This window comes from Myotis myotis, unplaced genomic scaffold (assembly GCF_014108235.1).
Source record: "Myotis myotis isolate mMyoMyo1 unplaced genomic scaffold, mMyoMyo1.p scaffold_m19_p_1, whole genome shotgun sequence".
Taxonomy (NCBI): domain Eukaryota; kingdom Metazoa; phylum Chordata; class Mammalia; order Chiroptera; family Vespertilionidae; genus Myotis; species Myotis myotis.
Window position 1 is genome coordinate 175,960,028 of NW_023416313.1, and position 12,459 is coordinate 175,972,486.

At 49.6% G+C, this 12,459-nt stretch overlaps 1 protein-coding gene across 6 annotated transcripts in view; it reads right to left on the reverse strand.

Annotated features, from left to right (window-relative positions):
* Positions 1-8,284: 8,284 nt before the first annotated feature.
* The window catches only part of ANXA2 (annexin A2), a 45,332-nt gene continuing 41,157 nt past the window's right edge, over positions 8,285-12,459 (reverse strand). For all 6 annotated transcript variants that reach the window (XM_036303400.1, XM_036303421.1, XM_036303431.1 and 3 more), the window contains 5 exons: positions 12,218-12,311; positions 11,585-11,680; positions 10,996-11,054; positions 9,758-9,880; positions 8,285-8,649 (listed from right to left, as the gene is read on the reverse strand). In XM_036303400.1, the coding sequence (XP_036159293.1) occupies positions 8,590-8,649; positions 9,758-9,880; positions 10,996-11,054; positions 11,585-11,680; positions 12,218-12,311 (432 nt within the window). In that variant the 3' untranslated portion in view covers positions 8,285-8,589. The remainder of the gene's footprint in view (positions 8,650-9,757; positions 9,881-10,995; positions 11,055-11,584; positions 11,681-12,217; positions 12,312-12,459) is intronic.

Here is a 12,459-nt window from a genome sequence, read left to right on the forward strand (position 1 = left end):
TCCCTGGACTCGTGCAGAAGGCAACTGATCAATGTTTTTCTCTCACATCTCTCTCTCTCTCTCTCTCTCTCTCTCTCTCTCTCTCTCTCTCTCTTCCTCTCTCTCCCTCTCCCTCTAAAAATCAATAAAAACACATCCTCAATTGAGGATTAACAAAATGTAAACAATTTTCAAGAACAGGAGGGAATGCCATCCATCATGAAACATTATTTCCTATCCATAATAAAAATATCCTGTTTCACAGCCAAGAAGATGAATGACATCAGCTGTGAAATAAAATCAAGGACACCCACACTAAGAACCAAACCCTGTATGTTTCCCTCATGGGCCTACAAAGTCAGGTCCTGTGAGCCACTGACAGACAGGAAGGAGTGGGAGGCACCTCCCAGGTTATTGAGAACTAAGCCGAGAGAACCAAGGAGGCCAATTCCCAAATGGAAGCAGGCCATAGAACAAGCTACATGGGGCTCTTGAGACTACTGTCCACTACCCTCTGCAAATACCACACAGTGGGAACGGTGTCTCCTTGGTCCCTGAGGGCCAGCTTTCTAATGCTACTATACAATATTACATACTTACATATTATCTATCAGATTACATATGGAATATATTTATTTGATGTATCAAATGTTGCCACTATACACAGGACTGTGTTAGAGACATTACATGAATTATCTCTTTTAATCCTCACAACAATGTTATCCTATATAATAAAAGGCTAATATGCAAATCGACCAAATGGTGGAACGACCGGTCGCTATGATGCGTACTGACCACCAGGGGGCAGACGCTCAATGCAGGAGCTTCCCCTTGGTTGTAAGTGGGCTCCCCCAGGGGGACTGGGGCAGGGGGACTGGGGCCTAAGCCCTCAGTTAGACATTCCCCAATAGCTCCCTGACTAGGAGAGGGCACAGGCTGGGCTGAGGGACTCCCCCCCCCCCCCCCCAATGCACAAATCTCATGCACCAGGCCTCTAATAAGGTAAATAATCTTATTCCCAGGGCACACTGACTGGGGAGACTCCAGGCAAAAAATTCAACCTAAGTGGAACTTGCAGGCTCACAGTGGGGTTCAAGGGAAACACACCAGTGCTGGGGTGAGCCCATCATCCTCACTGTCCCATGGCCCTCTCACCTTGCAGCAGCACAGCTGGACCCCCACACAGGCAAACCCCTGGGCACCCTCAAATCTGTATTCTTTATTTGGGGGAGAATGGGGTATGACTGAGTGAGGTCACTCCTCTCTGAGCACTCCTGATACCGGCGCCAGAGTTCCATTAGAAAAGACATCAGAAGTACTGGCATAGGAGGGACCCATCTGACCTGGCTCCTCCTGACCCACGTGATCTTACCCTCAGTTTCCAGTTATGCTGCGCGTTTTTGTTAGCCTCACACCCCACTCAAACCTTCTGGCCCAGCTGCAGGGGCAACGAGCGTGCGGGGCGAGAAAGGGGGCTGGGTGTGCGGGCTCCACTGCGTCCTCCCTGGCCTTCAGGGTGGCGGCTGGGCTCCCTGAGGAGGGTGCGGAGGAGGCGCCAGCATCCCGCTTAGGTCACCGCCTGCCTGCCCCCCATCGGCCTCCTCAAACCAGGATATGAGCCCCTGCACTCGGAATCTCCTGAGCACTGCATGCCTGTAAGCCCCACTTCCCCGAAGAAGACAAACCCAGAGACCCCGCATCAGCCGGAGCGGGAAACCAGTGCTGCGCCTCAGCCAAGGCCCGCCTAACAGCTTAGCAGGAGGGTGGCGGAGCTGGAACCCTCCTTCCGGTCCTCCCCCCTCCCCCTCCGCCCCCCTCCCCCCAGAAGTGCCAAGCATGCGCGTCCAGGTGCGAGGTCCTACCACCTGCTCAGCTCGGCCCTGCCCACCTGCTCAGCTCGGCCCTGCTGGATGCTCCGGCGGCCCTCGGAGGCCTGCACCAGCCTCCTGCACCACACACGGGTCCCGGGAAGAAGCCGCACAGCTGACATGCGCTCCCACTTTAAAGAAGCAACGCATGTCACTGCCTGTGGCAGGAAACAGGAGGCAAGGTCCTGGTCTACTGCGAGCCGGGATCTCCCGCTTGCCAGCCGACCAGCTGCATGAAGACCGAGCAGTTCTGAGGGAGGCCTTGCCGCGGAGGAGCTGTGTGATCTCGCCGGGCTGTGGCTTCCCGGTCGGCCCCTGCAGTGTGAATTTCAGATCCTGCCTCCCACGCCCACCCCTGGGCTCCCTCCTGCCAGGAGGAGGCAGCCAGCTCTGCCTTCCCAGCCCCTCTCAGACACTGAACCCTGGTGCACAGGGTTCCTGCTGCACATTCCCGACCTGGGCGCTGGCACCGGTGCCCACCCACCCCAAGGTCTCAGAGCTCAGCAGGCAGAGCTCGCTGCTTCCCAGAGCAGTACAGAGCCCATCAGCGCCCAGGAGCAGTGGGAGACACGCTGGTTAAATATTCCATGCTCAGGCCAGCGTCAGTCTGAAACCAGGGCCAGGCCAGGCCAGGCCTGAATTTCCATGCAGGGATTTGGGGGCCTCAGCCAAGGGGAGAAACAAAGGATCCAGAGTTTAGGAATAAGACTGATGTATCTGTATACGTTGCTCTGTATCTGTTCATTTTAGAAGCCAGATGTTAACTCCAAGGAAACCTCGTATTAAAACAGAGCTAGCAGTTATCCCACTGGAGAGCTGGAAAGTTCTGATTCTGCCTCTTCCGTTTTGTCTATGTTCTGAAATCATTTTCTGTTTGTTATTTCTTTGTGTTGCCCGCAACTTGGAATACAATATCAGGAGGGCATCCTTCATTTTCCTCCTCTTGTTTTATGACTCTAAACCAGGGGTGGGCAAACTTTTTGACTCGAGGGCCACAATGGATTCTTAAACTGGACCGGAGGGCTGGAACAAAAGCCTGGGTGGAGTGTTTGTGTGAACTAATATAAATTCAAAGTAAACATCATTACATAAAAGGGTACGGTCTTTTTCTTTTTTTTTAGTTTTATTCATTTCAAACGGGCCGGATCCGGCCCGCGGGCCGTAGTTTGCCCACGGCTGCTCTAAACTGTTTTCCCTCCTGATACACAAAGTTTCGCTAACTTAGACTTCTTCAAAGCAGCGTTAGATCTAAAGCTCTGAGGTGTTCTGGAATACTTATTATTATGATGTATCTGGGATAGATCTTATATATCATAAAATGTCAAAAAGTAAAATAAATCAGTAGGCAAACATAAAAATATTTCCTCCTAGCAATTCATGGTGGGACGGGGGCTGTTCTGGTGATGGGGAAAGAAGTGGTATAGAATCAGGTCAGGGTTGGGAATTAGGTTTTAACATTGGCAACGCCTCATTCCCCATTCGCCACGCCCAGTCACCACGTTGTTCCCAGAGGCAGGTGACGCTGCTGTGGGCAGTTTTTTATCCCCTGCAAGCGCCCAGAGTCTCCCATCAAAGGACACTCAGGCACTTGTGGAGGCGGGGCACTGGCCCCATCACCTGGGCACTGCACACTCAGTCCCTGGAAACCCAGCTGTCCCACGGATAGGTGACCTGCTTCTACAGAGCCCTCCTTTTTGGCGCATGCATGCAGGAGGCCTTCTTCTTCTTGGACCAGACTTTGAAAAATCAAAAGCCACTTACCTCTTCTGTGGGCAGAGGAAGCCTGGCTTTCACCGCCTACCGTTCGGCCTGTCCTCTTGACGAGGGGGAGGGAAACCGCCTCTCGCTCCAAGGAAACAAGAGCTAATTCTCAATAAGGTCAACCTGCCAACGTGCTAACCGCGATTGGTTTTGGTTGGCGTTCCAGATGATTCAGATTTTCTTCTTTATACTTTACTGCATTTTTCTACCAATGATTATTATTCCTCTTGCACTTCAGAAAAAAATGCGACAAATAAAAATCTTGCTTTAAGTATTGCCTGTCCCAGAAACCTTCCAGATGCTTCACCTGGGTGAGAATCACCTACTCTGCACCCTGAAGCGCCTCACCTGTGCCTTCCTCAGTCTCAGCCCTTATCTTTCTTCAGTGTTGCCTTGTTCTTTGAATCCCCAGTAGTTCAGGGGCCAGCAGAGTAGGCCTGTCCACTCATAAATTAGTACATCAGTGAATGAATAAGAGAATGACTGAGGTGCTATATTACCTGCTCAACTCCAGATTTTAAAATTTTTCCTAGTCATACATGAGTTCATATCTCTTAGGACAAAGGTCATCCATTAAGACCAAGGTGCTTCCTCAAAGCTCAAGAATCCACAGTTAAATTTGAAATCTGGTACCATTCTTGACATAGAAACCTAAACCTTACTTGAAACATTTCTCTACTCCTGATTCAGTTAATTAACCTTTAGAAATGATAGTCTTGGGCTACAATGGATTATAGCTGGGGAAGTCGTGATTTGTTCTCACCTAGTGTTTAAAAATAGCAGCCCTAGACAGTTTGGCTCAGTGGATAGAGCATCAGCCTGCGGACTAAAGGGTCCCAGGTTCGACTCCAGCCAAGGGAACATGCCCAAGTTACAGGCTCAACTCCCAACCCCCCCTCAACTCCCCCGAGTAGGGGGCATGCAGGAGGCAGCCAATCAATGATTCTCTCTCATCATAGATGTTTCTATCTCCCTTACTCTCTGAAATCAATTAAAAAATATATTTAAAAAAATAACAGGCACTCCCACAGCCAGGTTCCATTGACATATGTCTTTTCTGGTTCATTGCCTAATAGAAATCTGATGGTTCAGCTATACAGAACAGCAAAGGGGAGGATGTGGGTAGGCTGGTGATGATCTTAAAAACTTAGCTCATTTCTTTATGGTGATTTCAGGGGTCCAAGAAAGACCTCTTGTGCCCCAACCATTCTCCATTTCCTCAGTCCCAATTTTGCTCAGAGCTCACCTAGCTTTCAGACCAAACACAGGCTATTTAAAGTTTGGAATTGCTGGGTTTGGATTTCCGTAAGGCCTGAATAAAGTGGCTTCTGATTCACTCTCCCCTTACCCTCCTCTGTGGAGAACAAGACTGAGCAGCCTGATTAGGGACGCAGAGCTGGGAACAGCACAAATTCAAAAGAGGACTTGCAAAGGGGGAAAGTGTGCTTTTCTGTTTTCGAAAACCTGCTGACATAGGGAATGCTTCTGTTTTTCTGCAGAAATGCTGCCTTCCATGGACAAAATTCAGCCACAATCAAGCTAATTGAATGCACAAATGTAATATTTTTTTTCCAGGGCACCTCCAATTTAATGCTTGATGAAATTGTGTCTTTCGCATATATTTACAAAAGCTTTTCTTCATCCAGAAATGTCTGTTAAAATTGCTTATAGATGCTGAGATAGCAAATCACTCTTCTAATGTAATGAGATAAGTCATCTCTATAAACTTTGCTTGCTCAAATGTACTCGCATAAAAGAAATCAGGCTACAGGCTTTCTTCAATAAATAGAATGAACAACTAAAACTTGATGGCTATAGCATGTTCTGCCTCATTGCTATGAGATGTTTAAAATTGCTCCCTCTCTCTCCCGTAGCAGAGTTTTCATTTTGGTAGCTGATGGAAAAAGGAGGTCAAATAAACGGATGTGGATAAGAAGCCAAAGCCGTTTGTCAAAACGTGGGGAGAGGCCTGGAGTCATTTAAACACTAAAAATTGATTTAAAAGATTTCTGTCCTCAAATCATTTTTCTTGCTAAATGTAGCCACTTTGTGAACCTGGCTTTCCCTGCCTTAGCTATCTTTACTAATAGCTTATACCACAGGAGCTCCCATTACTGGGTAGACTCCTACGCATAGTCATTTGTACACAGCCCCAAAAAATGGGCCCAAAGATCATGGAAAAGATGAGGCCTTGTGAGGTTTATCCATCTGTTCCCAAGTAAGACTTGTCTTCCAGCTTCAATCTAGAAGCCTACTCTGTGACAAAATGTCTAACAGGCCATCTCACACACGCACAGGGTCACCATACAGGCCCTCATGCATGGCTGCTCAGGTTGTGCACGGTCCAACTCCAGGGGAGACACCATTCCCAGAGACTACAGTGTGGAGGGGACCATTTGGAATTAGTGCAAGGTGACAGCCCTGCCCAGCACCACCACACAGATGGCAGGGGGCGGGGGTGGTGGTGGTGGGGGGGGGGTGTCCTCTTGTTTAGTCATGGTTCAGTAAACTTTCATGGCTCTACTGCATGCATTGAATACCTACTTCCTCAAAGAGTAAAATCAGTTTATTAGTGGACAAAATGTGTGTCCCGTTCCTTTCCTTTCCGAAGTAAAATTGTTTGGGAGAATACTCCAACCTCCAGATGGTTCTCCAAGAAAAGGTTTGGACAGCTTGACTGAGGAATCCTGGCTGGAATCCAGGAGAGTATGAGACCAAATTGCACGTGCACTTTCTGTCAGTTTTGGAAAACACCAAACAACCATTGCTCTGCAGGCGCGGTGGGGGCAGGGGGAGGGGGGGGACAGCAGGCAACATTAGGAACGGTTCTCCAGGAGCCTCTCTTAGGCCAGCCTGCCTTTTGGACTTTGCCTCATGCCTGCTGGAGGGTCCACATCGGCCAGACCAGAGGCCGGGCTGTGCTGGGCCGGCAGGAGCAGAAGCCTGCCCTCATGCTGGCTGCATAGCCCTGCCTTCTCCTCCACCACCTTTCCTCTGCCGCCTGAAGCACACTGCATGGTGGGAGGAAACAAAGCCTGGATCCTCCCTGATCTGAAACACTGCTCAGCCTCTGCCCAGCCCTAGCAAAGCGGAGTTCAATTCAACCATTCGGGTTAAACAAAGGTCTTGCTTTTTATGCAGTTCCTTGAACTCTGCCCCACGCACATGGAAAAGTACATTTTGGGATTTGAGGCACCGATTCTAAAATGTATAGGAGGGTACATTAGAAAAAAAATATCCTATTTTTGCATCATCTGCTTTTTAAAGACTTAGACACTATGGGCCACTAGGGGCTCAGGAGCCATGCTCCACCTGAGTTCCTATCTAGAGTTTGCCAAAGGATCAAAAGAGCAAATCAATCAGCCCACTTATGTTTGGTCAACACGGTATCGCTTTAATTGAATTTGAATGTTTGAAGTGGGGCAGGCATCTTCCATTTCTCCAGACTTCCTAGTTCTGTCCAACCAGCACATTTCACACATTTATTTGTATCACCTGCCCAGCCCTTGCCCTAGAATTTATTGGAATTTGCCAAGAAAGGTACAGGCGAACTGCTCAGGGTCTACTCTAGAGTCACTGATTCTCACCCAGGATCAGCCAGGTGTTAAGAATTAGTGGTTGATACAGCACCCTCTAATGAGGAGAAAATGCAGTGTAAGGGTGTGGGGCAGGCAACTCAACCAAACCCCCCTGCCTCCCCATAATCCCTGCACCCTCACCCAGCCGTACACCCTGCTCAGGGGAAGTACCTGTATAAGCAAGCTGTCTGCAGTACCTGTATAAGCACTGTCCTAGGCTGGCAAGCCTATGAACACCACCTTTACATAATGAACATAGATACGTAAGTAATACACACATGCTTGTTGTGCAGTCTATCCATGAAAGGACAATAAACCATGTGGCTAGGGAAGGCCCCTGACTGGTAGGAGAGCGTGGGAGACATAATTTTCACTGTATATAATCTTTGTGTCTTGAAATGCATACCAGTTGTATGACCTGCCTTTTCTCCATTATTAGAACACTAAGACTCTGTGCAGGGAGCTCCCTCTCAGCTATAAAACTTCACCGTACACTTCATGGCACAACTCAAATGTTTCCTTCCCCTCTGGGTCACCTTTCTTCCTAGCCAAAAGCAATCACGTTCTCTGTGGCCCTGATCCGGGAACTTCCATTAGACGTCCTTTACAAGAATGCTGTGGCCTGGCTCAGTGAAGGTGGCCTGGGAGGTTGGGGCAGGATGTTACTTATTTCTATAAATCTAAGGGCTTACAAAAATATTTGCTAAACAGAACCCACCGACCCCTCTCCTCTTCCTAGTTTGAGGCCACCACCGATGCTTATTTTCACCTCATTTCGCTGTCGAAAGATGAGCAGATGAGGGGTAACTCTGGGCTAGTCCCCCATAGGCAGCATCATCTCCTGGGCATGGAGAGCTGCCCAGTAGAACTTTCTATTATAATGGGCACGTTCTATCCCTCGCTGTGCAGCCACTAGCTGCTCACCACACGTGGTACTGAGCATCTGAAATGTGGATGGCATGACTGAGGACATGAATTTGTTTTCTTTCAGTACTAGAGGCTTCATCCTCTAGGGACAGGCTTACCAGCTGAACCACACGGCCCTCAGGGATGTTTGATTTTTAAACAATTTAATTAAAAGCAAGGTCAACAAAGTGATTGGTTCTAAAGTAAAAATTCAGTTTATTCATCTGTTTACGACACAGTACACAAGAGGCAAAGTGTTTCACATCATAGATTTCACTTCCAACTCTTGGAATGTTCATTTCTTTGGCTAAAAGGAGAGACCAAATGGGAAAGCCAGGCAATGCTTAGGCAACTGAGATAAGGTGAGGCAGAAGCAATGCTAACAGCATCCTCACAGGGACGGGCACAGGGATGGGCACTAGCCACAAGCAGATTTCCTAGAACTGTTAGCTAGAAGCATAGGAGCACCACTCCTTGATGCTTGGGCCACCGCAGGCTCAGTCATCCCCACCACACAGGTACAGCAGCGCTTTCTGGTAGTCACCCTTGGTGTCTTGCTGCAAATGGTCAAAGAGAAAAAGGAAATTGAGTATTAAAAAAAGATCCAAACTCCGCCATAATATACAGGCAGAGCCAGTGCACACAGAGCTTCTCCCAAATTAACAGAGAAGACTGAGGACCTGCCTAGTCACAAAGGCCCGGAAGGCCACACCCAAACCATCATCACCACCACGGCCACCATCATCATCATCATCACCACCACCACCACCACCACCACCACCACCACCACCACACCACCACCACCATCACCATCACCACCACCACCACCAGCACCATCATCATCACTGGAGGACCCTCAGGGAATGTGGCCTGGGGGAGACTTTCAAGTCACATTATTACCACAAGGGTGGAGCGAATGCGAGGTACTGGGGACTCATATGGTACATGACTGCTCTAACTGCCCTGACAACACCACCGCTTTCTCCCTGGTCCTCCCCCTTCCAGAGAAGGTGGCGTCCTTTCCTGCCTCACAGTGCTGTTTCCTAAATTCTTAAGGTCACACGGAAATAAGCTGGTGAGGTAAAGAAACAATGACTATGAGTCTAATTGGGACCTAAACTTTACACATATGCCCTAATACACCTGGGCACATCTACCCACTTCTAAATTCATCCTTGTAACCAGACATGCCTTCGGAAACGTCAGGATCTAAAAAGGGATCGCAATGCCTGTCTGTACTACACAGAGTGGGACCACTGTGAAAGCCATTACTGGTTACATATGAATTTTCCCTCTCTCCAAAACAGAGACTAAACTGGCGGGAGAGATGGGCGTTCTGGGTCAATGCCCCCAGGCCAATCACAGAGGATTTTCCAAGAAATGGAAATATAATAAATGTAAAATGTAATTGATCTAAATCTCTTGAGGATGTCAGCAGCTCTTACAGGGTCATCATCAGGAACACCAATTGCATTGTAGAATAACACATGTGGGAAACACAAAACATGTGCCTGTTCTATAGGATTCCAGGACAAATCGCACTTTCAAAATAAATCCCTGATATTTTGTGACTATCTCTTCCCCAGTGAATTAGAAAACACAGACCCTCCCCGGGGTCCCGGGCCCCCCAAGGGCAGTGCAGGCGACACGGCACCGTGGGCTCACCTGGATGTAATAGTACAGGGACTTGCCATACTTCCTCTTGAATTCAGACCTGATCTTCAACATGTCCACTTCACTGCGGGAGATCATGATTCTGATCAGAACCTTGTCGCGTGTCCCCTTGCCCTGAAAGTCAAGGCAACAGTCCAAGTTAATTCACTGAGAGCAATGTCAACCACAAACCGATCGAGCACGTTTTCTTGCCCCTGGAACTGATCTGGATTCCTGATGCTGCTCACTAACAGATCACAAATGGAACAGTGTGACTATTCCCTGAAGAGAAAATGAGCATGAAACACAGCAGGGTGACGTCAGCACGGACTCCCACATGTGCATTCACTGAACACGGGCTGAGCACTAAGCACTGCAAGGCTCGGTTCAACGAGTGTGCGAGTTTGCACATGTAACAAATAGGTCCCTGCTCTCCGGGGCTCAGAGAGGCCACACTGTCCCGTTTCCATTGTTGCCCTGTGCCAGCGTGCATGGCATGAGCAGAAAGACCACTGAGTTTACTGGCAGAGCCTCAGACCATGGGCACCAAGGTAAGGGTCATATTTTACATGAGCCTGAGGAGAGGTGGGGAGAGGCAGTGTGGACAAGGGGGTGACCCAGGAGGAAGTAGGTGGGCCTGGAAGATGGAAAGAACCGGGCACATGTGAGGCATGGACAATGGGATGGGACTGTGGGAAGAGATGCTTCATTCAAGGGACAGTGGCTGGGCTGGCTTTGGAGTCTGTAGACCCAAGTTCTAATCTGGCTATGGAACCTCACGCAAGCTGAAGCTTTCTGAGCTCCAGCCTCCTCACCTATAAAGAAAATAATAACAATAAAACAATAAGCCTCAGGCTCTTTGGTAATTATTTAAGTTCAAGTACGTTACACAATGTCTATTACATCGTGGCTGCTTAACAGTCTCTCCCTCCCTTGCTGGTTTTCTCTCAGAGGTGATAGGAGGGAATCACTGAGAAACCTGAGCAGGAGTCAGGCGCAACCATCCCCTGGCTCGCTCTCTCCCGGGCGCTTTGCTTTCTGCCTGTACACAAACACGTGTTCGAGTGGTTGGAGAGTGAGAAGATGGGTTGGTGGCTTCCTCTCCTGTCGAATGCAGCCACAGCTGGCTGGTGTGCTCTGCACCTAGACCTCGGGGCTCCTCCCTCCATCACTAGGCAGGGGACTTAGTTTGGGGACATGAAAGAGGAGCCTAGTGTAAAAACCTAGACCTCTCGGCCCTCTGCCCTTACCTTCATGGAGTCGTACAGTCGGTCAGCAAAATACAGGGGCTTGTTCTGGACACACTGGACTGTGGGGAGAAGCAAAGGGGTCAGTTACTCCTCTGTCCACTAGTGGGGATGAGGCTCTAACCTGGGCACACACCAGACGACCTGAATGGGCTGCAAAACGGGAGGGTCTGAGAATATCAGGGACCCTGTGCGGCATTCAGCCCCCTGAGGGAACACCGGGGACCCTGTGGGGCACTTAGCCCCCTGAGGGAACACCGGGGACCCTGTGGGGCACTTAGCCCCCTGAGGGAACACCAGGGACCCTGTGGGGCACTCAGCCCCCTGAGGGAACACCGGGGACCCTGTGGGGCACTCAGCCCCCTGAGGGAACATGGGGGACCCTGTGGGGCACTCAGCCCCCTGAGGGAACACCGGGGACCCTGTGGGGCACTCAGCTCCCTGAGGCTGTACACTGGGGACTCCGAGGCCACAGAAACCCAGGGACAATGAGAACATCTCCAACAGAGGCCTTTCTCTTGCTACTTTTGCGTCAGCAGTTTACTGAGAGCAGACGTCCACCGGGGATCGGGGACCAACCACACTTACTCACCCAGGTTCAGGAAAGCATTTTCCAGGTCTCCCTTGACCTCCTTCTTGATGCTCTCCAACATGTCATAAGGGCTGTAGCTCTTGTACCTGTCAAATACTAAGGAAAAGCAACAAGTAATTACTAAAATGGAGCCACCAGTCAAAGCTGTCAATGATCACCCACACGGTTATATACCACAATTGAAAAAAAAGAAAAAAGAAAAGAATAATCGCAGCATCTAAGGGCTAAGGGGTTGCCATGGTAACCAGAGCTGACACTGTACCAGTTGCCCTGGGACAACTGTCCCGTGCACGTGGCCTGAATGGCACAGCCTGGGCCATGTTTGAACATCTCCATCTCCCCTGAGTGGAACCCATTCTATCTGGAAGCCACAGGAAGTAATATGTAGCACCCAGCCAAGTCCATTACTTCAACACACGTAGCAGAACAGAAGGATCCTCAGACAAGAAGGGGCAGCAAGCTAAAGCACAGGACCATGGGAACTACTTAAGGGAAACACGGATCCACAATGGGAGAGAAGGGCAAATGGATCTGGGGAGGGAAACAGGGGTGCAATGTGGAGAGTGGACTTGGCTCTGGCAGAAGTGAGCCCCAACACCGACACCCGGGGCTCCCGGAGCACACAGCACCCACCTTTCTGGAGGTGGAACACGCTGCGCTCGGTCATGATGCTGATCCACTTGGGAACATCAGTTCCTTTCCTCTTCACTCCAGCGTCATAGAGATCCTACGAGCACAACCCACCAGGAAAGGTAACTAGAGGATCCACAGCTAGTCATCGAAACGTCATGTGAAAACACTAAAACCTACACATTCAAAACGCCAAGTGAGAAAGGGTGACTGCACTACAGACATGGGGAAAAGGATGAAAGGGG